Source organism: Tetrao urogallus (assembly GCF_951394365.1).
Source record: "Tetrao urogallus genome assembly, chromosome: 5".
NCBI lineage: Eukaryota > Metazoa > Chordata > Aves > Galliformes > Phasianidae > Tetrao > Tetrao urogallus.
This window is the reverse complement of record NC_136818.1, coordinates 1759274-1785079: the sequence shown is the minus strand read 5'-3', so window position 1 is coordinate 1785079 and position 25806 is coordinate 1759274. Positions and strand designations below refer to the sequence as shown.

Below are 25806 nucleotides of genomic sequence, written 5' to 3'. Positions count from 1 at the left end.
TACCTCAATACATGAAGAAGGAATTCAGCATATTCATGCTAGTCTGGGGCAGAAATGTACTGTGGGAACAAACAGGCTGCTTAGCCAAAGATAGAATTATCACAGATAATTCTATGGGTTGCAAAGGAGCACAACGCTCATCAGTTCCAACCCCTGCTGTGTGCAGGTCGCCAACCTGCAGCCCAGGCTGCCCAGAGCCACATCCAGCCTGGCCTTGAATGCCTGCAGGGATGGGGCATCCACAGCCTCCTTGGGCAGCCTGTGCCAGTGCATCACCACCCTCTGGGTGATTTTCTCCTGGTTCACATTGGAGGGGGGGAAATGGAAAATGGAGTGTAATGGTTGTATCAGCTTGGCTGGCTTAGAACAGGTGAACTTTTAAGGAGCAGGTCCTGAGATTTTAATTGCTCATGAGGAGGGAAGCTGAAGGCCTTGTAAACCTTCAAACAGGTTTTCCTTTTCCCCCCTGAATCATGTAAGTAATAGAAAGAGCAGCTTTGTACATGAAAAGCATAGTCTGCCTCTCTCACATGGGTATAATTCCTTAATTACCATTTGCCATCCTTCTGATATCAATAGCAAAACAAAGATCTCTGTGAGTGTTACGTGATGATGGTTATTAATACTCACTGTTCTGAAATAACCATCGCACGTGCTTTTTGGTTAGCTTTTTTTTTTTTTTTTCTCCTCCCTTGTGTGATGTGAGAGAGAAAAATAAGAAATAAAGGAAGGGCTGAAAATAGAGAGTTAATAGAAAAGTTCAGGATGTGCATTGAACTAAGGAGAGGGAAACATCAATTTGCTGAGCTCCTGGAAGAGCAGAGCAGGCTCACTGGCAGAGAACAAGCTGTTTGCAGTGGCTGGCTGCAGGAAACCCATCCAGCATGGGTGCACCTCCAGTGGCTGTGTTCTGTGAGGTCCTCTAGGCTGCTCTGTTGCCTAGAAGAAGGAGCATCTGCTGTTAAACTGAATCAATTCAGTGTTTAGTACTATTATCTCTGGGTTTTGCAGCATGTAAGATTTACCATGTGTCAAGACTTGCACTGTATGTATACACACAAGGAGGAGATGGGAAGGCTCAGGGAGATGAGAATGGGGTGGATAAGCGTATAGTGCAGCATTGGTGAGGTTTTAGAGCCTTGGGTGGGTTCCCAGTGCCTTGTTTTAATTTCAACTGTGCCTAAGGATGCAGGTTACAGGTTGCCCAAGGAGGCTGTGGATGCCCCATCCCTGCAGGCATTCAAGGCCAGGCTGGATGTGGCTCTGGGCAGCCTGGGCTGCTGGTTGGCGACCTGCACACAGCAGGGGGTTGGAACCAGATGATCACTGTGGTCCTTTGCAACCCAGGCCATTCTATAACTGTACGAAAATGCAACCAGCTTGCCCAGGAAAAACAATATTACCTCCCCAGGCCACCCTGAGTAACCAGCATTTCTCAAGGCTGTCTCGGTACTTCCGAAGGATCAGGTGAATGACAAAAACAAAATGCTGCACGCCGTACATGGAGCTCTTTGCTGACACCATAGCAATAGCTTAATGCAACAATTTAGCTGCCAGACATTCCAAAATGATACACTTTCCTCCTTGATGAGGTGCCAGCATTTTTTGTTTCCCCCCAACCTGCACAGTGAGCATTACCAGCCCTTGAAAAAGCTCTCCTTGCAGAAGGCAGGCTGACAGAATGGCATGCTGAACAGTAAAAGCCATTTTCTGTCAGTTTGGCAAGTGTCGGCCATTATCAATACCTGAAATCCAATTGCATCTTAAGTGTTTCAGAGACTGTGAGTGCATTTACAGGAACAATGCTGATCGGTAAGAAACTACAAACTGTCAGACTACAAAAGAGCAAAATGCATATTGCCAGCTTACAACAAAATGTTCAGTTCTGGATCATTTTTAGCTCCTGCTGTACACGAGATGAGTCAGGAACCAAGACCTGACAGCCTTCTGTCCACACCCCCATTTCTTATCACTTTCTCTGATTTATAGGTTCCTTTAATGACCCTTTTCACATCTAAATACAATCCATTTACATCCATGGAAGTTTTAACTTCTCAAAACAACTTCAACACCTTCCTCTTCACGTAAACACACAGCTCTTCCTTGGGCAATGACACCCAACACATCACCCAGTTGAGGGCTCTCCATTTGGCTTCGTGCTGTATTTTGAAGCTCTTCCTCCTACCGCAACGAGCAGCAGCCAGGTGCCAGGAAACCCAAGGCTGGGTCTGCAGGGGAAAACCGTGCTGCACTGCGAGCCAAGGGAGGATGGGGAGGAACAGGGTAGGAAGAGTTTGTGAAAACCTCCTGTCTGCAGCAGCGCACGGCAGGATGCTGCCAGAGAACGCTCAAAGGATTTGCCCCTCTGCACGAAAAGGGAAGCTGGCTTCTGTGGATTTGGGTGTTTATCTGCAAGACTGAACCACTACAGAAGAGTTAGTCTAAACTTACCCTACTCATAGAGCTTACTCCTCCAGCCAAGAGGCCTGGATTACCTCCAGTCCCTCCAGACATGAGGTAGAGTTGAATTAATTTTCAACTGTGGACTCTTAAGAAAAAAAAAAAAAATGAGGTGAAAAGGAATGCTGGTTTTACCACTGAGCACTCAGGTACAGCTCACCTTTTGCTCTGCAACTGGTGCAGGTTGCTTTCCAAAGATTTGTATCAGCTGTTCTCTCTAGGTTTTGCTTCTCATTTTTCCTAAATTCACATAGCAGATCAGTCAATGTGGACATGCAGAAAGAGCACATGCAGAAAGAGCACGTCCCCAAACAGTTCTAGATTTACACAATCTGCTTCCCAAAAAGGCCAGTTCAAAAGATTTTCACAGAGCAGAGACTCCCAGAAGTTAACAAGCTCAGATTAATTCCAGCTCCATGTTTATATTCTAGAGCAAATCCAGACCCAATCACTCTGATTTTTTACAAGCTTTTCACCTAACCATTCCCAAAGGTCAAACTCTTGCAGCTTTGCTCTGCACAAGCACAGTATGTGCTCTGTTCCACTGGGCTATGAGGCAAACAGCCTGCAGACACGTAGACAAGCAAGATATTCAAACACAACCAAATCGTTGCAAATATATTTAGAAAAGCATAAAATCTGCCTGTGTTTGCCCGCTTTTAGCACCAGACACTCCAGCATGGGCCTGCTCCAACCTGCTGGTTGCTCAGAGCATTATGCCCTCACAGAATCACACAAAACGGCCAGGGTTGGAAGAGGCCTCAAGGATCATGGATCCCCAACCCCCCGCCACATGCAGGGCCACCAACCTCCCCATTTCACACCAGCCCAGGCTGCCCAAGGCTCCTTCCAACCTGGCCTTGAACACCTCCAGGGATGGACAGGGCATCACAGCCTCTCTGGGCAGCTGTTCCAGCACCTCACCGCTCTCTCTATAAAGAACTTGCCCTTAGCCCACTCTGTTTTAAAGCACCTGTGCTTTGACACCCACAGTGTCACCTAGCACAGACTCAGATCAAGGTGCAACTTCCTGCACGTTTTAAAAACAAGTGGCAGAAGGAAACGCCTATCGCTGCTCATATAAGGGCAAAACAGAGCCCAGCAGCTCTCTCCTGCTCTGCTGATCAAAGCAGCACCAGCATGCATGCATTTTGCTCCAGGACACCTCTGAGCATCGCCTCCCAGCAAGAGTTAAACGGGCCGATTGGAGTTAAATATAAGCACTGATGCAACTTAGGAGGACTCCCAGCCTCCCGCACACAACGGGCTCCAGCCCCCAAGCACAGCCCTGCTCCCCACATCACCCAGAGCCTTATTTGCAGCAGGGACACGAGGTTTATTTCAGCAAAGCTGGGCCCGGCCTCTCCTGCCACCACCATGCAGTCCTGATACCAACACGAACGGCCCAGTGGTGGGGTTGGCATTCGGATCCTTGTTTCCCGGTTCTCCCTGTATAAGAGCTCCCCACACGTCTTTTTCCGATCCCCAACTCGACGGGACGGCCCGAACCGCACAGACACACAGCGGGACGGCGGGGAAGCAGCACCGCGGGGAGGGGTTTGACAGACGTCCAAGAAGCGCCTCTATCTCCGGCACGGGAGCCAGACCGATAGCCGGGCCGGATCTGCCGGCCCAAGCCCTGAGCTCGCACAGAAGATAACGCAGGGATATCTGCGGGGAACTCCGCTCTGAGTCCCGCCGTGAGCTCGGGGGGATCCGAGCAGGAGAAGCGCCCGGCTTTTTCAGCTTGACTCAGCGCTCAGCCCCGGCGCCGAGTTCACCCCATCCGCTCCTCTCCCAACACCGCCCCACTTCCTCCACCGCTCCAACGCAGCTCGTGCAGCGGGGCCGAACCCAGCGGGGCCCACCGCCGCTTCCCTCCCCCTCCCCGGCCGCCCCCTTCTGCCCGGTGGCCCTGAAGGTGCTCCAGGGGATCCCCGCGCCGCCCCGCCGCCGGCCGCCATCTCCCGGCACCCCACGGGGGAAAAGCCGCCGCCGCGCCGCCGCGCCGCCCCTCCACCACCAGCACCACCAGCACCACCAGCACCCCCTCCTCCACGCGAGGCCCGCGGATCCCCCTCCGGCTCGACTCACCGCTTGCCGTCACACCTCGGGCGGCCGTACCCCTCAGCCGCTCGCCCCAAAGGGCCGAGGGACGGCGCGGCCCGGGGTCAGCGAGAGCGGAGCCCGCACAGCTCGGCAGCGGCAGGGCGGCGGTCCGGCACGGTGGCGGAGGACCGCCCGCGGAGCATGCGCCGGGCTGAGCCCGCCCGGGGGCGGTGCGTGGCTGCGCCCGCCTCCCACAGCAGGGCCGGAGGGGGGGGGATGCGGCCGCGCGCCGCCATTTGCTGCCCGCGGGGGCCGGGATGGGGCTGCCGTGCGGCACGGGGCAGCCGGTGGGGCTGCGTGTTGGCTTGAGTTTAGTGACAGAACCTCGGAGTCGTTGAGATTGGAGAAGCCCTCCGAGCGGCCCGAGCCCAACCCCAGCCTACATCCCAGCGCCCGCTGCCCGCGCCTCTCAGCGCCACATCCGCACAGCTCTGGAACACCCCCAGGAATGGTGATCCAACCCCCCAACGCTCTGGTCGTGCTGTGCCGGTGCCTCACCGTGCTCTGGAGAAGACATTTCTCCTAATAGGCAACCCGTTTGTCACTGCTCGGCCTCAGGGTGTGCTGGCTTCCATCTCAGCTTTGCGTGTTTCTTCCCTAATCCCAACCAAAAAGCCCAAAGCGGAGCCTGCCTGCGCTCTTGGAGCTCCATATCTTCCAGTTATGGCGCAGGATCTGCGTGTATGTGAGCTCTAAAACCCATCCTATCTCTGCACAGACATGCAGACGCGGTGCTTCGGTGTTTCGGTGTTTGCACACAGAATCACAGAATTGTAGGGGTTGGAAGAGAGCTCCAGAGCTCATCGAGTCCAACCCCCTGCCAAAGCAGTTCCCTACAGCAGGTCGCACAGGTCGGCATCCAGGCAGGTCTTGAACATCTCCAGAGAAGGAGACTCCACCACCTCCCTGGGCAGCCTGTTCCAGTGCTCCGTCACCTCACTGTAAAGAAGTTCTTGTGCACATTGGTGTGGAACTTCCTATGCTGCAATTTCCGGCCGTTTCCCCTTGTCCTGTCTCCACCTTTCTCCCCCGTGCACAGAAAATAAATGGGTTTCTTCATTGTGGTTTCAGACACTCAAACTCACAGCAAATGGTACGCATGGAAGTCGTGTCAGTAAGAGAACCATTCCCCCTTGCCATGTGCACGCACATATTTGGCATTCCCTTCTGGGAAAAGAACCAATCCACTGCTGCACTTTGGGAGAACGGTCCTAATAGACAAATCATTCATTAAAATAATAAAAGAAGCTAGCCTCGGTAAATGTGGCATCTTCTGACACAACGGCAGTTCCATGTAATTCACGTCAGTTTAATCAGAGCAAGCTGATAGCATCTTTTTGTCAAAGTCTTCTCATGCACCCACAGCACGTGGGTGTGCAATGCCCGGCTGTTGTGGGCTGTTCAGACACAGACACGCATTGCTCCCCACCTGCCTGCCTCACACTTGGGCTGTCCTCATCCTCCAGCCTTATCTCCTTGCTAATCTCCCACCCCGGAGCCAGGTGGAGGGGCTGATTGCACGTGACGACACAACCGTGCATCCGTGTGGTTGTAGTTTACAAACTATAGATAGATAATCGTTCATTGTTTTCCCCTTTCACAGAGGAATCAAGCTGGTCATTCCGCAGCCCTGCTTTCAGAGCTGCCAGGGAAGCAGTTTGGATCATATCGCAGGGCGTTCACCTTCCCCTGCCATGGCGCATCACTGGTTCTGCGTTAGCAGCGCTCTGCACAAAGTGTCAGTCTCACCCATTTTGCTGAGGTTGGAGGGAGAGAGAGCAAATCTGTGACTGCGATTGGCAGCTTCTGCAGCTGTGCCGCGGCTCTCAGAAAGCCCCACCTTCCCTTGCTCTCCTGTTCTGCTCCCTGGGGCTGCACTCCCACTGCTTTGCCTTGCATGACCAGTTTCTCATGGTGGGTTTCCATACCAGATCAGTATTAGTTATGCTCCACATTCAGGACTCGTTTTCTAGCACAGTTGTTGATGCTGCAAATGTCCTTAAATGCAGCTCAGAGCTACAAACCAAACCCAAGCTGAGGAGGTGGCTGTGACGGAAGGATTGCATAAGGGGCTTAGTCTGGGGCTGCTTTTAGTGGCCACAGCTCAGGCAGCAGCTTTACCTCTGCCACTGTCTGAACGAGCACCCAAAGCCTGAGCCCGTGCCCAGGGATGAATCCTTCAGTGAGAATTTAATTCTTGTGTGCTCACACAGCTGCAATTAACACATGGAGCTGGCGTCCTTTGGCACTTGGAGCCTCGGAGAAATCGTGTCTAATCTCTGCCTGCAACGTGAGCTTTTCACTTTTTCTCCTTAGTTTCAAGACAGTGTTGACTTCTGATTTCTATTGACTGTTCTGTGATGCCCTAATTGGGGTGAAATCAACGTGCTTCTAGAAATTAATCCAAAATTATGTTAATAACAGCAGGATTTCCAGCCACTTCCAAACGCAACAACAGTGCTGCCCATCTTCCACATGGAGCAGCACCGATTTCCATCCCTCTGCTCTTTTCCAGCTATCAACTTCACAAAAATCTTCAGGAATTATTTCAACACGTCTGTCTCACTGCTAAGCTGACTGGAAGTGACTGTCAAGTTCAAAAGTCATCAGTGAGGACAGACAGACAGACCGACTGACTGACAGCAGTTTCAGAAACCTATTTCCTTGGGAAAGCAGGCTAAATGCTCCAACCCTCCAGCCTGCGTTCACCACAGCACCCCATCCTATGAGAATGATGTAATTTTGTATTAAAACATTTCAAGTCGTTTTCTTTGTGGAAGCAATCAGATACATTTGTAGCTTTCGCGTCTATAAGGAGAACAGGCTTGCAGAGAGCTGCAGAAAAGGCCTTTGAAGCACAGCAATTTTTCCTCACCCTGTAAGGACTGCGCTGGGTTGGAGTGACAGGTCAGAAGAATCACTAATTATCTCCCTTATTGCTTTATTTTGCAGTTTCCAGGAAGCACTGACGTCCTCCAAGAAAAAAAAAATACAGTAATATACTGACAACAGGGCTGCTCTTTCTTGGTATTTGTGAATTAAAAATGAAATGGAATTCAAACAAATTATTTCTAACAGAAGAGGGCAGGCAGCTACATACAAATTTTCCCTTCGCTTGCTTGTTATGCAGTTCAATTTCCAAGTTTTCAGGAGTCAAACTTCACCTTGCCATCATTTTTCTTTAGAAAAGGTGATGTTTTCACATGATCTCAAACAGTGTAAACGTTTTAAAAGCTTTTCTTTCTTTTGCTTTCATGACATTTCAGACTACAGCAAGTGGCCCTGCGTACGGTAAAGTGCTTTAAATCATGGACGCCATCAGCTTGGAATGGCCTGGACCTTTACATAAACGTGATTTAGCACCATCTCAGTGGTCTCAGTCTGTCAGCAGCCTGTTTCTCGGCAGTATATCCAGGGCTGTTTCTTCTCCTGTGTGCTGGTGAACATCAGGAGGAGGCCGTGAAGTCACAGGAGCTGCGCAAGGTGGAAAACGGGCTGCTTACATTGCATCTGTACTGCAAAGTATTCCAGCACTAATCACCCGTGCTCCTGCAGAGCATCAGGCTATGTTCAGTGCTGCTCAAATGACAATTTACTTTAAAAATAATTTATTTTTTATTATTTTTTTTCCCCAAAAGAAATACATCCTGCCTGCAAAGCTTCCCATAAAGTGCCACCCAGCATGGCTGTGCAATACCTTGAAGATCATGAGGCCCCCCAGCACTGCAGCAATGGGCTGCGACTTGCCATGGGGGCTGTGTAAATAGATATGTGAGTGCACGAGTCCTTTCATCTGATCTGCTGCTGAATTTATCTGAAACTTCCTGTGCTCACATAACACGAGCAAAAAAGTGACTGCGACGCTGCTTACAGCACTTGTCTCTGCTTGGAAAACAAGAGAGAATTTATTTTGAGACAAATGGAACGTGTGAATTGTTTCTTCATCATTAACAACTTCCAAGTGTTGTCCTCAGACTCCTTCTTTTTTGTTATTTATCAAGCTAACTAGGGTTTCTAAGTGTCTCAGTTTGGGGAGGAGAGATTCCTTCACATCCTATGTCCCAGCATGGCCATCTCCAAAGGGATGATTTTCATGCAAAGGGTGGTGAGGCACTGGCACAGGCTGCCCAAGGAGGCTGTGGATGCCCCATCCCTGCAGGCATTCAAGGCCAGGCTGGATGTGGCTCTGGGCAGCCTGGGCTGCTGGTTGGCGACCTGCACACAGCAGGGGGTTGGAACTGATGAGCGTTGTGCTCCTTTGCAACCCAGGCCATGCTGTGATTCCATGAGTTAGGTGCTGGCACACTGCAGCCACACCACCAGAGTTCAGAAGCACCTGTTTATGCGCAGATGCTTGTTTGCATGCTTACAAGTATGCTTGCTTATATAATTCACATACATATACACGTAAACCACCAAAAGCCAGATGCAAATGCAACAGCACGCTACATTTACATCCAAATTTAATTAGGTTTTATTAACAATAACCTCTGGGGGCTTTAATTTCTAGAGTCCCCCGGAGCACTGCATTTAACCCCAGAATGCAGCGAGGCTTTGGCTGCTGGTGGGGCAGCATCACAGGCTGCCCTGAGAAGCTGTTGTTGTGCATACAATGGAAGTTTTTCCAAAAAAGAACTCAGTACATTTTTTGTCACCCTGGGGACACGAAGCCAATATATTTTATACATGAAGTGCACCAAACTGGCAAGCAATCTCAGGCACTCAGTAGAACATCAGAACGGAGCCTGGCACACTGGCTCTGCCCAGTGGTGCTCAGCTACGGTGGGAAAGGCACAGATCTCTCCCTGTGGAAGAACCACTTCTGCTCGGGTGCTCCAAAATGCTGACCTCAAAGGGCATCTGTGAGTTCGTATCTTTGCTTTGCACCACCTTCAGGCTGGCCCCAGCAGTGGGGATAAGCCCTATGGCCAATGTTCCCCTGGGAGCAGCGACATGATGGTGTTGGGATGGGGTCTGTGCCTCTGCTGCCCATCTGCTGGCACCTCGAATGAGAATCGTTTTCTTTCTCACAGGCTTATTTTTAGCCAGGAGGAATCTGAGGCTTGTGCAAATGTTTAAACATGTCTCTCTTGAATTATTCAGTGTACTCTGCCAGCTTCTGGAGTTAATGAAAATGGAGGTTGGTCAATAGTGAGCTCTGCCTCACCATGGGGAGAAATCTAACATCAGCTGTGGGGCCACTGATAACCAGCTGCCTTCTCCATCCCTCCCAAGCCACACACAAGCACTCAACAGCCAGGTGTTTTTGCCTGGAGTCAGGAGCAACATACCCACCAGCCACTGCCAGAGGTACCACGGAGGGGCTGTTTTAGCTCAGAAGTTGAAACTTACAGTGCCAACACATACATCTCTACGTTTGGAGGTTGCTCGATGGATTTAGGCAGAAAGAGGCCCCCTACCATGCTCACCTCCAGGTCACACCCAGAAGTCACAGCTCTTGTTTACCTAATTTGTGCTGCAGTTGAATGAGGCTTTTCCCACTGTCAGATGAACATCCCCACGTAGCTTAAAAAAGACTAAGTGCAGCCCTCATCCTCTTGAAGTCAATGGGGAAATGGAGATCAGAACCAGAATTTTACTCATTATCTGAAGAAAAGCGTGTCTGAGCCAAAGCTGGAGTCAAAGAAGGTCTCACCTGTGGCTCCAGCAGGGTTTGGTCCCAGAAAATGTAACATTAGCACAATACAGTTGTATGACCTTGCATCAGAGTATATTCATTCACATTCCTCCATGGCCCTCTCCTATTCTTGAGAAACGTAATGAAGAGCAAGTTAGATACCAAGTCACCCAGTGTGGACTTTATCATCTGCCTGCACACAACCGATAGCAGTAACTTTGACATTACACCACACTGAAACACTCAGTTCCTGTTGCGGAGTTCTGTCCCCAGTCTGACATCTATCAAAGTCACTGTTTCCCTTTGTGAATCACGATACTGTCAAAAACCCAGGGTTTGTTTCAGCTCAAAAACGTTCAGCGGCACCTGAATTCCTCCCCACTGCACACACACGGTTTTAGCATGAGGAAGGTAACATCCAGAGGCAGAAATATTGTGTGCAGAAGGGAAAAAATCACAGAAGTAGGAAGGGACCTCCAGAGATCATTGAGTCCAACCCCCAAAAATGGTCACACAGTGCACTTGGGGACTTGTTTTCCCACTCAGAGGCACACGTCATTGCTGTCACTGTTACTGCGTGTGTTTGCTCCAAGTGGAAAAGGCCCCCCCTCACCTGGCAACAGACGCAAGAAGGTAATGACAGCGCTCTGTTGGCAACAGCTGCAGTGGAATACAGCTCGAACACACTGATCCCATTCTGTGCTAGAAAGTGAAAATATTGTCACTGTTGAGCTGGGCAGAGAATGAGATGGAGGTGCTACGCTGAGATGATACTGTAGATCTGAAGAAAAATAGCGCAGCAGGGCTGAGCTAGTCACATTTCCCCACCAAGCCAGTAGACTTCACCAGAATCTTCACCAGCTTGTTTTATTTATTCTGCTTTGCCCAACAGCTCACATTCAGAAACTGCTTGACCTGACCTAAAACCAAGTTTGTCATCGTTACACTCTGGTACATCTGAGACTTGCAGTTACCAGGACATTATCATTAGGCTACTTGATTTAGAAAATGTTTCATCAAGAAGGCCTGGGCTAAAGTTCAAGTGGAGTTGGTCTGCACTACTCAGAGGCAGTCTGAATGAACAGTGACTAGAACAGTGTCTGATTTGTATGTGACACTGCTGGACTTTGGAACAACAACAGCGTGCTTGAAACTTTGTTGGGAAGGATTCTTTTCTTAGTATAAACAAATGAAATCTTTTGGTACTGATGCTTCCCCCTGGATGGTAAGAGAAATCACATTGACAAATACAGATCTGTAAAAAAAAATGGGAAAAGCAAAGCTCCACCTGGTTCCAAGGTTCAGTGCTAGCAGACAATGGATGCCTTTCATCCCACTGCTGTGAGAAGCAGGTAGCAGCTTGCTTCTCCCCTTAAAAGGATGGCTGATGGATGAGAGCCAGGGGCAGCGGCGCTGTTCTGGTCTGCAGAATCACAGCCTGGAGGAGATATCACAGGAGCAGAACTGCTGCTCTTCTCAGGCAGAACGTGGGTGGGAGAGCGACAGCCTCCAGATGGGAACAGGGACTTTCCTGCTAAAACAGCCTGAGAACCACTGGGGTGGAACAAATCCATTCAGAACGACAGCTGACATGTCACAAGAAAATGGGCTTTCCTTGGGATCAGAACTGTACATTATGAAACATTTTATCAGAAAATGGACTGTCTTCAGAGGGCTTATTTTGAGCAGAAAGTGGTGTGATACGTCACTATATGCACGTTGTTTACATCTTGCTTTAACAGTTAGTGGGAGGAAGCGTTTCAGTGCCAAAAAGGACTTGAGAGCTGCACTGTTTGCATGTAGCAATATTTAGACATGGCAAACCCACGGGTATTTATGTCTGTGCGATTATGATATCAGTAGGAAGCTACAGGAAAGAAGGACCGTGTCTGCTAAGCTAGAGAGAGATAAAGGCTCCCATTAAATCTGATCACAGAGGTGTTGTTTTGAGGCACAGACAGCATTTTCAGTTCCTGTCCCATGTCAGAACTCAAAGCCGTAGTTATTTTGACAGGAAATGAGAATCACAATCCGAAGCCCAGAGGCATGTCATTTCAACTGGCAGCTTTGCTCTCTTTCACCAACACTGGGTGCATGCTGCAGCTACAACGTCTCACTAAACGGCCCAGGTAACTTATCACCCCAGAATCCTATCCCAAGGCAGGTAGGGAACCTGATTCCTCAGACCAGGTAGGCAGCAAAACTTGTGTCTGCCTCTAGGCACTCATCTTGCTTCTCACAGGGAAGAGGACCAGCCCCAGCCAGCTGCTCCACGCTGCAGTGAGCGCAGCATGACATAAAAGGGCAACGAGGGCATCGTGCCGCTGGGGAGGTGACCAGCTCTGCATTTTGGGGCCAGGGGTTCCTCCTCTCGGGCTCTGGGAGGAGGCAGAAAGGAAGCCGAGGGTTGGCTCTGCTTAGATGTTAATCTATCTAGAACTTTTAACTCTTGGTAGCAGGATGTCTTTTTATCATTTGCACAGCATTGGTACAACACAGCCCTCCTCCACAAGCAGACTCCAGCAGCTATCGGCACCAATAATTTTCCCTGCTCAGACGATGCAGGCTGGCATGATGCTCCATGGCAGTGGCACAGCATTGACTCTGCTGGCTCGCAGACAGCCAGCAGCGCGGCCTGGCAGAGCTACCTTCCAGTAGGGATCAGAGAAAACATGAACTACGTAATTGCTGCTTGAGTGGCCGTGGGCTGAGGCAATCCTCATCCTCCCCAGCAGAGAAGTACAGGGCAAGGCCCGGGCAGCTATGAATCACCCAGCCCTGAAGGAAGAGCTCTCTAAATCCTGCGGGGTTAAAGAACTTGGTTCTAACTCCAGTTCAAGACTAAACAGCAAGCTCTGCAGAGTGCTGCAGCTCCTCCACACTTGCTGCTGCCCCGAGGGTGAGGAGGGGGGGCTGCAGCACTGCCAAGGACCCCAGAGCTTTTCCTAGAGGTGGAACTATGACAGAAGTTACCTGAGGGATTTGTAGTCCCAGTCACCGAGGCAGGGAAACCCCAGCCTGTAACAACCCAACTGCTAGCTGCTTGCAGCTGTGCGGTCCCAGACTGACAGATTGTGACGTGAGCCCTGTCCCAGAGCATACAACCATGTAACAGAGGGCACAGACAGCAAGTTAGGGCACTAGTCAGCCAAAACCATGCTATCTATAACAAGCAGCATTAAAATGCATCTAAAAAGGAGTTTGTGTACATCTACAGAGTAGTTCCCCGGTCCTCCACTACCAAGTATACAACCCACGTTTTCTCACCTCCCCACTCCAGCACTCCCCACTCTGCACAGGACCCTTCCAGAATCATTTCTCACCCTTTCAGAACCATTTTTGAAGTTTCTCAAGCGTAGCATTTCTGGAAGATCTCACACCAAAACAGTTGATTAAGAAGCAAGCTGTCAATAAAGTGTAATCTTTATTCAAGTAAACCTTGACTTTTACATCAGAATGAAGACACCCACCTCAGCGGAATGCTGTACTGAATGTCCATCCATCAGCTGCAGACAAGGGCCTCTGAAGCTCAGATGGCTGCCATCCTTCAGTTATCACAGTACTGTACCTTTACAAGAGACAGCATCAGCACTGTGATAACTGAGCCAGGGCAGCCTGTCAGTCATCGTGGCCCCTCCACAATGCTGCCAGGCTCAGCAGGTGCTTCCTCCATTCCCCATCCCTTGCAAGTCTCAGAACCTTGGATCACCCTGATGGGTTTCCTAGTTTCCAGGTGAGAGGCTCAGGAACATCTAAGAGAAGTGCTTTGCATGTGGGGCTTCAGCGCAGGAAATCATCGTGATCATAGTGCTACCATAACAGCCCTGGTAACTTCTGGCTGAATCACTCTTAAAAATCCAACTCGCCAATGCTAGACTGAAGGGAGAAATGTTAACTTATCTCTTTATAAATAAAGCTGGAGAGAGTGAAGGCATTCCCCTCTCCTCCTTAAATTCATTGCAGCTTGAAGGCAGCATTTGTTTTCTGTTACTCAAGTGCTGAATGCCATGAACTAGACAGCATGTACACCTGGCCAAGGGCCAGGTGAGTTCATGGTGCCACACAGCGTGCAACAGCTAAGGGCTGGGACTGCTCACGAGTACGAGGGTAGCACCACACTGTGACCACGCTGCATACTGCACCGAGCGGGCCGGGCTCTCACCCAGGCAGCAGAGCAGGCTGGCGGGCGGTGGAATTTTACAGCACTGCGAACACATTCAGCTGGGCTTAATCAGAGCTGGTCACATGTGCTCAGAGAGCTGGGATGGCAGATATCTGCTCCTATGCCTGCTGATGGGTCTGATGGAGCAGCACCGAAAGGCAAGCAGCCAGCTGTGCTGAGACTGCAGCTGGAATAGGCAGAAGAGGTGCCCACAGTCTCCAGAGGCTTCACTATGCAGCTGGCGTTTTTAGGTGGTATGATCCAAACATAAAATGGTGAAATAAACAGGTATACTGCAGGCAAGTTAAACTTTTGTCTGCCTGTATTAATAATTAATTTACTTCTAGTATATTACAAAAGCTACCTTTATGATGCTGACGGACTTAATCAGAACAAGATGCCCCTCTGTTTCAAACAGGAGGGGGCAGAAACTCCAGATGTGGGTCAGCGCTGTGACCAGCCCACTTACCTGGAAAGGGCTCATCCAGAGATGTCACGGAGATTGTTTCTAAAAGAGAAAGACGGAGCTCTCGGATGGGCCCAGCTATCAAAATGGTGCCTTACAAGTTTCTAACTGAAGAGGGCAACGGAGAGACAAATATGAAATAGCTGAGCAGAAGCACGCAGTGGAAAAAAATATTTGTACATTTTAAAACAAACTACAAACATACATTACATAAAAAGGGGACAGTCAACAAATTATGCAATGCTGATGTCAGATGATGAAATGGATGACTTAAACATATAGTCTAAAACGTGCAGCTTTACCATCCACTGTAATTCATTACATCATCTGCTGCTGCAGGAAAAGCAAACAAAACTTTGTTCAAAAACCAACCTTATGAAATCCTGTACCTACAGCCACGGCTTCTGAAAGGGAAGCAAGAAACGAACAATTTTTCTCACTCTGAAATGTTTTCACGTTACCATTATTATTCCAGCAGTAAAAGTCTACCGATTTCAGCTGAACAGAAAGTAGAAAGAGGGATCCTACATTTCAGAAGCCAAAGCGATCGGAGAAGAACTGCTGTTGTACAATCGATCAGCTCCAAGATTTCATCCCATGCTCCAGCAGCTGCTGTTACGCTTTGCGAAGGGAGGAGAAGCACGGCAGCAAAGGTGAGCTGCCCCTCCCCAGCACCCCGGCACAAAGACCAGCCCACTCCAATTGCACCAACACTCACTGCCGATGCCATTTGCTCCAGAGAGGAGCTCACCCTTATTCCAACAGAAACCCGGCCGGCAGCACGCACCGATCTCCACATTGCCTCCGTCAGGCTGCACGTACACAGGCTGGAAGCAAACAGGTGTGCACAAACACACTGCTAAGCTCCCTGTCATTATCTAGAGGGCCCTCCCTTCTTTCGAAATAACAACCTGACCAGCTCAGAGCCCAGCACACGTCTTCATCCACGGATTTTCTTCAAGCGCTTCACGTTTCCATACGCTTTTAAAGGCTCTCGTTCCCAGCGCCGTTTCACCTTTCCCTGCCGACAGCCCCGCAGCCCGGCCCCACTCGCAGCTCTGGGGGTCCTGCGGCGCTCCACCGAAGCTCGGTGTGCTCACACCGCCCTCCCCACACGCGGGTCTCTACCTGAGCTGCGGTGCGCTGAGACGGAACCAAAGCGTCCCACATCCCGACTTCAGCCAAACCGCGAGGAAACCTGAGGGCGGAAAACGGCAGTTAGAAGGCAGCGAGCACACAGCCCCGACCCTGCGAGGAGCCGAGGCAACTCACAACTTTCCCTCGAAGCCGCTCTCCACAGCGCGTTTCCCGAGCCCCGGGGCGGGCGGCGGGACGCCCGAATCCCCCCGGAGCCCCCAGCCCCTCGCCGGGCCGCACCCCGCGGCAGGCCCCGCCCGCGTAAACACCGCCGCTCGGAAAACAACAGTGCGCAACGCGGGAGCGCCGCGCCCGGCCCCGCCGCACGGGCGGCTCCCCCTCCCCCGCGTTGTCCCCTCGGGGCCGGGCGGCGGGGCCGGGCCGGACCCACCTGCGGGCGCGCGGCGGGGCCGGGGGCGGCGTGACGCAGCACGGGCGGGCGGGCGGCGTGAGGGCCGCCATCTTGGCGTGTTGATGGCAGCGCCGCGCGGCCATGTGACGGCCGCTTCCGGAGCGGCGCGGGGGCGGGCGGCGGGGCGGGGACGCGCGGGGACGCACAGACACACGGGCGTACGGACACACGGACGCGCACGTACACAGACGTACGCGCGCGCGGGTGCCCCGTGCCGCCGTGTATGTGCGGGTGGGGGGGGCCGTACCGTCGGCTCGGGGTCCCGCTCGTTCCGAGCCTCGCTCCGCCCCCCCGCGCCGCCCATCGGTGCAGGACCCGTCGGGCGGCGGGACTACGAGTCCCAGCGTGCCGCGGCCCGAGGGGGCGGGCAGGCGGGCGGACAGCCTCCTTCCCCCCCCCCCCCCCCCCGCTCCTTTCATCCCTCCCGCCCTCCCCCCGTGCTGATGTGTACCGTGTGCGGGGAGGGGGGAGCGGCACGGTGCGGCCGGCAGCCCCTCCGCGCTCCGCTGTGAGGGGGATGCGGGTGCCGTCGGGGCCCTGCCCCCCGTTGCGGCGGCTTCTCCTCCTCCTCCTCCCGCAGCTGCGGGCTCCCCCCGCTCCGGAGCTCCGCGCTGCCGCCGCGTAACGCGCCGTGCCGCCCCGCGGGGACCCCCCGCCCGGCTCCGGTAGGCGGCCATGGCCTCCAAAGTGCTGCGGGCGGTTGTGTTGGGTCCCCCCGGCTCGGGGAAGGGGACGGTATGCGAGAGGATCGCCCGCAGCTTCGGGCTCCAGCACCTCTCCAGCGGCCAATTCCTGCGGGAGAGCCTCCGCGGCGGCGGCGGTGAGTGGCCGGGGGTCGGTGCGCACCGACGGGGCGGGAGGGGGCCGGGGGAACCGTCCGAGTTTTGTCCGTCCCGCTGAGCAGCGGTGTCTCCGCGCTCCGCCGCCGAGCCGGGGCCGCTTCTGGATTGCGGGTGGTGGCGTCGCTGGGTTTCGTTTATCGTCTCCCCTCTGCATCTTGAGTTGACGGGGTAACTGATACGATGGGGTGACTGTCCCAGCTCTGGGTGCAGCTGGGGAGGCAGCGGAGCAAATAGAATCCTAAGGTATCCCGAGTTGGAAGGGACCCGTGAGGATCATCGAGTCCAACCCCTGGAATAACCCACACAAAAGTATTGAGTTTGTTGGATTTGGCAAGAGCAAAATTTGGTATTGGAACTGTATGATCATAGAATTCTAGAATGGCCTGGGTTGCAAAGGAGCACAACGCTCATCAGTTCCAACCCCCTGCTGTGTGCAGGTCGCCAACCAGCAGCCCAGGCTGCCCAGAGCCACATCCAGCCTGGCCTTGGATGCCTCCAGGATTGGGGCATCCACAGCCTCCTTGGGCAACCTGTTCCAGTGCCTCACCACCCTCTGGCTGAAAACACAGCCTGTGTGATCTTTAAGGTGCCTTCCAACCAAGCCATGGTAAGGGAGCATTGCAATATGACTGAAGGCAGACGCTTGAAGTTGTGCAAGGGATGAGGATCCCGTTGGGAAGCGGGGTGCTGCAGCTGTGCCATCCACTGCAGGAGGGCTGGGGAAATGCTGCAAGGTGCCCATGTATGCTCCCTCTCATTAAACTACTTCCACAGTCAGAGAGTGTGGGGGGACAGCAAGCCTCAGCCCATCCTGTGTTTTGCATCCTAAGCCTTTTGGAGAGCTGATAGCATTTGCTGTGCCCGCGCTCTCAGATCCCACGAACTTCAGGGGCCAGCAGCCAGTGGGGTGGCTGTAGTTGGGCAATAACAGCTTGCAGCAGCTCCTGTGCCCTGCTGCTGTGCGTGGGACCTGCCCAGGAGGAAGCTGACTCAGAAGAGCCGCGGAGTGGCATCCATGCAAAACAGGAGGGGGGGAAATAAGCGCACTTTCCCTTTTTAGAGGTGTGACAAGAAGGGAGGGGAAGGGAGGGTGAATGAATGCTGAGAGCTGTGTGCGCCGCGGGGCGTTGCTCACCACCCTGCCTCTGGTCATGCAGTTAAAAAGACCCAGATTTCCTTCTATAAATAAAAAGCACAAAAATATTTCCTTTGGAAAAGAGACTGAAAATTCAGACAGTCCGGCTAACTTTTGGCTGGGCTGCAAAACACCTGAGGGCAAACCAGGTGGATTTGCAAAGTGTGGAAGTAAGGCCGTGGGTGGGGAATGCTCCTGTGGGCATCAGGTGTGCAGTGCTGAGCTGTGTGCACCCACAGGCTTCCCTGGGTTTTGTTTGCAGCTCTTTGTGTAGGAGAGCTCTGGGGATGCTGCAGGAGGAGGGAGCTGTGAGCTGAGTTAGCCAAAGTCTTCCAAAGTAAACTTGGGTTCCCAAAGGAGACAGCACTGAGAAACGTGGATAAAACTGCTCAGAACTAAACCAGCCTCGACTTGGCACAGCTGATTGTCCTTTCAGGGCCACCTCTGACATAACCTCTGGTCACAGCTCTCAGTAAGGTGCAGCTATTTGCTTTTTTTCTGCTGTTTGCTTTGGACAAGCTGTTACATGAGCATGCTGCCATGTGCCAGCTCTGGAGGAAGCTAAATAGAAGTAAATTCTCTCCTTGGGTTTATCATCTGTGTCACTGACATTGCACTTCAGGGCAGAGGAGCCACATTACAGCACCTAAAGGACTGTTGGGGGGGTCCAGAGCAAGGATCATAGGTGGTTTTTGTGCTTGCTGCTGCAGGACATGGTTCATAGGAAGCCAGTTAATCAGTGTCTTGCTTAGTGGCTGCCCAGTTGTACAGAAGTGCTTTTTGTGGTTGTTGGTGAAGAAACAGTGCTTTTGGTGCTAGGCAAGGTGTGACGGGGGATGGTGACTGTTTTATTCATCCGGTTCAAGCCTCAGTGCCCAGGGCTTTATTTCTGGTCTGTGCAGCATCCTGGAGTCCCAGCAGGACCCTGTTAATTTGCCCTAAAACTGTGTGCTCCAGGCAATGCCTGGCTCTGTCCCCTCGCCTGCTCACTGTGCTGCTCTGGTGCAGCCATCGTTTTAGGGGCCATCTGCTTTTGGATGTCCCCAGATGTGTGGCTGTGCCAGGCTCCAGCTCCCCAAAGCTGCCTTCAGGGATGGGGTGAGAGCCCTGGGCTGGGGAGAAGCACTGGGGCTCTGAAAATTAGAGGAAATATCTGGCCTTGGCCAGCCAGGGTTGTTATAGCTTAGTGCACAGATAACTGCGGTCAGTGCTGCATTAACCACTTGGAGCTTCTCCTTCTGTTAACTCCAGATTGCTCTGCTGGAGCCTCTGTAAGAAATCATGCAAAAGGTGGCTCCGAGGGACCAAAAGTCCAAGGTTATTTTGTAGTGTCTGGCTAAGGGTTGCTGGCCAGCAAAGCTTTTGTGCTCCATGCCAAATTCCTGCACCTTGTGCTTGCGAACAGCCTCTTCTTGAGCTGCTGCCTTTGCAGGAGGTGTCACAAGGCTGGGATCTGCCATGTCACTCTGATAAGAGTTGGAAGGCACGGATGGACTAGGGTTACAGCAGGGGCTGAAGTCCTGCATTAAACCTGTGGTCATTAGCTTAACAGGATTAAGTGATAGCAGTGTGGATTTTGGCCCTTGTTTGGGAAGGATGAACCCCAGATCATCACGCAGCGGGATCGGGATCTGCAGGGATATCCATGCGTGGGCATGCCCAAACCCTGCTGCCTCTTGGCTCAGGGCTGGGGCAGTTGCACCACAGAAATGCATAGGATAGATTGAGAAAATTGGAGATGAAAGCAACCCAGCAAGGTTGCGCTGCAGGGGTGATGTGATGCAGCACATCCCAGGTGCTGGGGGCCAAACACTGAGTAGCTCCATGCATCCTTTGCAGGAACTATCTGCCCACTCTGCAGTATGAGCAATGCCTTCAGAGCTTGGGAGGAGGCTGAGCAGGGATGGAGGGGCTCCAGTAGCAGTCTGAAAGCATTGCCACCCTATGCTGGTGTGTTGACCCCGTGTCAGTGCATGCACTCTCATGGTGGTGCATTGCCCCCTTGCTGATGTGTCCCCTGAGCATACTGGAGCATTGCCTGCACCAGGAGCAGCAGAGAGCTGTCTGGTTGTATTGCAGTCATGGAAAAACTACAGCATTTTGGTGCAGAGCTGCCTTGGGTGGACGTGTGAGATGCATTTCCAGACTTCCCAGCTCGTGTGTCGTCAGCAGCTGGTCCTGTGGGTCCTTGGGACAGGAGTAGGACCTGCAGCTACGGCCTGAGCTCTGCTCCCTCAACCAGCCACAGCTCTGCAAGTCTTCTGGCAATGTGCAGGCCACATGAATAAATATTAAACAATGTAGGTGGATGCAATAATATTTATGCCCTAGCAGGTCTCTGTGCTGCTTGCGTAAGACATAATGTATTCTTTTCATCCTCATGTGCTTTCCCGAGCAGGAGGGTGACATATGGGCAGCGACAAAGAGCTTGTCGTTGAACAAGGTATTTTCTGCAGCCCTGGGGATGCACTGAGGCTACGAGCTGCTCAGCAGCATTGGTTGCAGAACGTTTGTGGAGCGGAGGGAGGGGACCACCATCGTGCCCATGCTGACTCATTCCTGCAGCCGGGTGACTCAGCGTTTTGTGGGCAGGTTGCCAAAAGGGCAGCCTCTGCGTGCCCTGCTTCATCCACACGTGTTGTTTTGGGGAGGTTCCCTGCAGCCTCACACACCCGGAGCTGTGCTGCACGGGCTGCTCCAGGCTCCGTCCTCCAGATGAGATGGGCTGTCTCTGGGAGCTGTGCTTCTTGCATCAAACCCTTCTGCGTGACAGAAATTCAGCCTGTGCTCTGGTGCCCGACCAGCTTCTACATCTTGCTGTAGTCTGGCAAACCAGAGCCTAGAGAGTCCTTTCTCCTTCAGCCAGCTTGCATCTTTCAGCTGCTTCATTCTAAAAGCCACCAGTGAGCCACTATTGAGCCACTATTGAGACTGTATGTTGCCAGACTGAGACAGAAGGGGGTGGTGGGCCCTTCCTGGAGGGGGAGATCAGCTAAGGACAGTCCCAGTGACAGAAGGATTCTGCAGGGAACTTTGTCCTGCCGCACCTCCCTCCATGCTCAGCCACCTGTGCAAAGCCCCGGAATCCTTCTCTGATGGTGCAGCATGGCAATTAGGACTTCAGATAGAGGACTGTGCTCTGAGAGGGCTAAAATGTGCTGTCCAAGTAGAAAACTTGCAAAAAATGGGCTGCAAATCCTATTTTGGTGACAGATGCTGTTAGGTGCTCTGGGAGGAGGATACACTCAGGTTTTCTTACCTGAATGTATCCTGAGTTGAGGCTCAGAAGTCTTAAAAGCCTGTGGATGGAAAGCTATGTTCTCCTTTCAGCAGTGATAACAGATGCTCAGAGGCGTGGGTTGTCAGACGAGCTTTCTGATGATGCCTGTTTACTGTCACATTTTATATGTGACACTGGGAATGTGCATCCCTTCAGATAGTTTATAAAAGATGGTGCAGTGTCTCACGGCGTACATGAAAGCAGGAGGAGGCAAACTTGGTTTGTCTCAGTCACGTTACAAGCATTACCCAAAAGCATCATTTGTCCCCATAACTTTATGGGAAGCTCCTCTGAGGCACAGTGATTGCAGCTGTAACATTGGGCATGTAGCAAGGTGTGTTATTATATGCAGTGTGCAGAGCAGGAGGTGGGCCTGGCAGCTGGCTGCTGAGCAGAGCTGCAGCCATGCAGTGTCTCGGTGACATCTGGTGCAGATAGCCCTGCTCATGTTACCCCTCACCACGCATTCCCCACCTCCAGAGGAGCTCTGTGTTCCCCAGTGTGCTGCCGAAAGGGTGAGCGATCTCTGAGGGCAAGCAGAATTTGAGGGGGAGCAATATTGTTTCATGCAGAAATGTCATGCAGCTCTAATTTCTTTCTTTTTTTTTTTTAAACTTGAACAGAAGTTGGCAGCTTGGCAAAGCAGTACCTTGAGAGAGGCCTTCTGGTGCCTGACCACGTCATCACACGTGTGATGATGACGGAGCTGGAGAAGCGGCGAGCAGAGCATTGGCTGCTTGATGGTGAGTGCATCTGTGTGGGCAAAAGCCGGCCACCTTAAAGCTTCGCTTTGCTCCTGATGGGTTTGAGAAGACCAAAGGTGCCTGTCCTGGTGCTGCTGGCAGTAGATGGGGAGGCAGATGGCACCAAGCTGCCTGCAGAAGCAATGCTCTCAGGGATAGCATGAGGTTCGCCTAATTTTTGTAGTAAATCAAGAGCTTGAGGAGGGACTCCATCAGTTTGAAGCTGCAGAGCTAAAAATAAGAGCTGGCCCTCACTATGTGTGGGTGCTGTCAGTTGGGGTCAATGGTCCTCACTGGTTCTGGCAGCAGAGCAAGGAGAGAAATTGGTTTGTGGCTGTTGCTTCCCTGAGCCCTAAGAAGCAGAACATGTGTGTGCAGTTGAGATCATTGTGTGGGGAAGGGAAAGGAGAGAGGTGTTTCATAAAGCAGCCCCTGGGGCCAGCGTGCAGAGCGGGGCTGGCCAAGAAAAACTTCTTCCCAGCTCCATCTGCAACTGAACGAGCTGTGATCCCAAGCCATACAGCCACCTGGGATAGAGAAATGCTCCAAGCAAAGTGTGTGGGAGGTGTGCAGCAGGCAGCTCTGATGGCAGTGCTGAGAAGAGCTCTGGGGTTTGGGCAGGGGAAAGGATGGTGGGACTTGGTGGGGTGCAGCTACCTGGGTTTTTGGGCAGAGGCCTGTGTGACACAGGGAGGGGCAGCCAATCTGGTGAAGCACTTTCATAAGCTTGTTACTAATACTCTCCTTTCCTTACTTTGAGATGTTCCTTTGGTTGTTTCCTAGTTAGTAAGTTGCAAAATGAGGAAAGTGGGTGGGCAAAACACCCCAAACTCAATCTCCACTGTAACATTTCATTACTTTTAAGTAACACTACTCAGTTCACTGGAAATACAGTGATTGGCAAATATTACAGCAAGCAGCACTGCACAAGCAAGTATTTTGTATTACAAGTCTACTGTTTCTGCATTCACGAGCGTTTGCATCCCAGTATTCACTCAGACCCAGGTTTGCCTGCAGGGCAAAGCATGGCCATGGGTGGTGGGCATGGATCTGGGGAGCCTCCTGCTTTGCACAGTGACCTCTGACAAGGAGCATGCTTATTTCAAGCGGTCCATTCAGTAACACGAAGAACAGTCCAGCTTGACTTGGTAAAGCAGATCATTAGCTTTACAATTAATGAATTAGATCATTAGCTTTATAATTAATGAATTATAATTCATTAGCTCTGATGACGTGCAGGCGAGCTCAGAGCTAATAATGCTCAACTGAGGAAAGGTCTAGGATGTCTTCTGAGGCTCTGCAGGTGTTTGCTGAGCTTAGTGGTGGCCTGGAGAGGTGGGGAAAGTCCTCACGCTGGGCACCGCTTCCCAGGAGAACACGAGCCTGCAGAGATCTGTGTGTTGTATTTTGGGAGCTGGTGCTGGAGGAGCTATTTTCTGCAGCAGCCATCTGGTGGATGGCTCTTTCGCACCATGTGCACTGCAGCGAGGAGCTGTGCTATCTTTGCAGCACCTTTGCAGCAAGCGGCCGTGTGCTTTTCTTCCAATCACCCTGCTGTGCTGTGGTACGTGCCCGCAGGTTTCCCACGGACGCTGGGACAAGCTGAGGCACTGGACAAGATCTGTGAGCTGGACCTGGTGATCAGCCTGCACATCCCCTTCGAGACGCTGAAGGACCGCCTGAGCGCCCGATGGATCCACCCAGCGAGCGGACGGGTCTACAACATGGAGTTCAACCCTCCTCACGTGCATGTAAGAGCTCGGAGCAGCCTTCTGCTGCGTGAGTGGGCTGGCACAAGCTTCAAATACCACTGGGGAAAAATCCTATGTAGTAAGACCACATCAAAGGCAGCGTAGCCTGCAGATCGGGGCAGCTGATCCTGTTTCTCTGTGCTGGTGAGACCTCACCTGGAGCACCGTGTCCAGATGTGAAGTTCTCACCACAGACACTGACCCCTGAAATGCCTCCAGAGAAGGGCCACAAAAGTACATCCAGGGATGGAACACCTTCCTATGAGGACAGGCTGACTGCTGGGGCTGTGCAGCTGGGGAAGAGAAGGCTCTGGAGGAGAGCTGAGAGCTGCCTTTCACTATCTAAACAAGGGATGTAAGAAGGAAGGGGACAGACTCTTGAGTGGGATCTGTGGTGATAGGACAAGGGGAAATGGTTTCATACTGAAGAGGGGAAGTATAGATTGGATAGAAGGAAATAGGCTGTGTTATTTTGCTTTTTCTTGTTCTTTTTTAAGATAAGAGCAGTAGAGCACTGGCACAGGATGCCTATAGACAGTAGTGTCCCATCCCTGCAGACACCCAAGGTCAGAGGACAGGGCTCTGAGCACCTGGTGGAGCTGTGGGTGTCCCTATTCATTGCAGGGGAGTGGGACCAGGTGGCCTTCAAAGGTCTCTTCCAACTCAAACAATTCTACGATGCTATGAAGACCCAGGGATATTGGGGCACCGGATGGCTTTGGCCTTGAAAGCTGTCCTGCAGAGTTCTGCGCAGTGCCTTTTGATAAATGAGCTTTGTGCTAAGTGCTCAATGAAAATGCTCTTGACAGCATTTGCCTTTCTGCAGGGCATTGATGACGTGACGGGCGAGCCACTGGTCCAGCGTGAGGATGATAAACCTGAGGCCGTCACTTCCCGGCTCAGAAAGTACAAAGATGCTGCAAAGCCAGTGATAGAGTTATACAAGTGAGTTCAACCATGTGAATAAGGCACAGCCCTGCTGCGTTCTGGGGGCAGATGGCTGTGCAGCACACCCAGGACCATGGAGGTGGTGCCCTTCAGGGTGGTTCACTCACCAAACCAGTAGCAGCTTTTTGTGCTGCTTCAAATAGCATCAATGAATGCGTTTGTTAAATAATCCACTGCGCTGTGCAGGTCTGGAGTGGTACGTTTGCCTTGCAAAAAAACAGTCCAAGGCTCCTGGGCTTGGCTTTTTAATGAAGTACTGGGCAATTGGCAACAAGGCAGAGGAAACAAGGGCAAAGGGTGGTAGAGAGCACATAGGTCATGAGTGCATACACCTGAGGGGAGATGAGAGGTGTCTTCTAGCCCCCTGCATACGGACACATGGATGCTTTGTTGTAAGCATCTCAGTAGCTGCATGTCTCTAAAGCTCAGAGCTGTTGCCATTTTGAGCTGTGCGTTGCTGCGCTGATGCTCCAGGGCAGGCTGGGGTGGGTGTGCTGTAAGTAGATGATCACACTGCAGGATCTGACCCTGCAGTCCACACCGTTATTTTGGAGCTGAGAAATGTTTTGTCCTCACCCTCTTGGCACTAACTGCTTGACTCTCTTCAGGAGCAGGGGTATCCTGCACTCATTTTCGGGGACAGAGACCAACAAGATCTGGCCATACGTGTACGCTCTGCTGTCCAACAAGATCCCACCCCTGCGCTCAGAAGAGGAGCACTAA

At 52.1% G+C, this 25806-nt stretch overlaps 2 protein-coding genes across 2 annotated transcripts in view; one reads left to right on the top strand and one right to left on the bottom strand.

Moving 5' to 3' along the window:
- JAK1 (Janus kinase 1) overlaps window positions 1–16434 on the bottom strand; it is a gene marked incomplete at both ends in the record, with an annotated part of 66852 nt that extends 50418 nt beyond the window's left edge. The window contains 4 exons of the mRNA XM_079535460.1: window positions 10821–10909; window positions 14839–14877; window positions 15554–15662; window positions 16108–16434. Coding sequence (XP_079391586.1) covers window positions 10821–10909; window positions 14839–14877; window positions 15554–15662; window positions 16108–16434 — 564 coding nt within the window. The remainder of the gene's footprint in view (window positions 1–10820; window positions 10910–14838; window positions 14878–15553; window positions 15663–16107) is intronic.
- A 625-nt stretch (window positions 16435–17059) lies between these two features.
- On the top strand, window positions 17060–25806 carry AK4 (adenylate kinase 4; the record flags this gene model as incomplete). Its single annotated transcript, XM_079535570.1, has 5 exons — window positions 17060–17204; window positions 22265–22384; window positions 23963–24135; window positions 24962–25080; window positions 25692–25806. The coding sequence occupies 5 exons, from the start codon at window positions 17060–17062 to the stop codon at window positions 25804–25806; spliced, it is 672 nt and encodes a 223-aa protein (XP_079391696.1).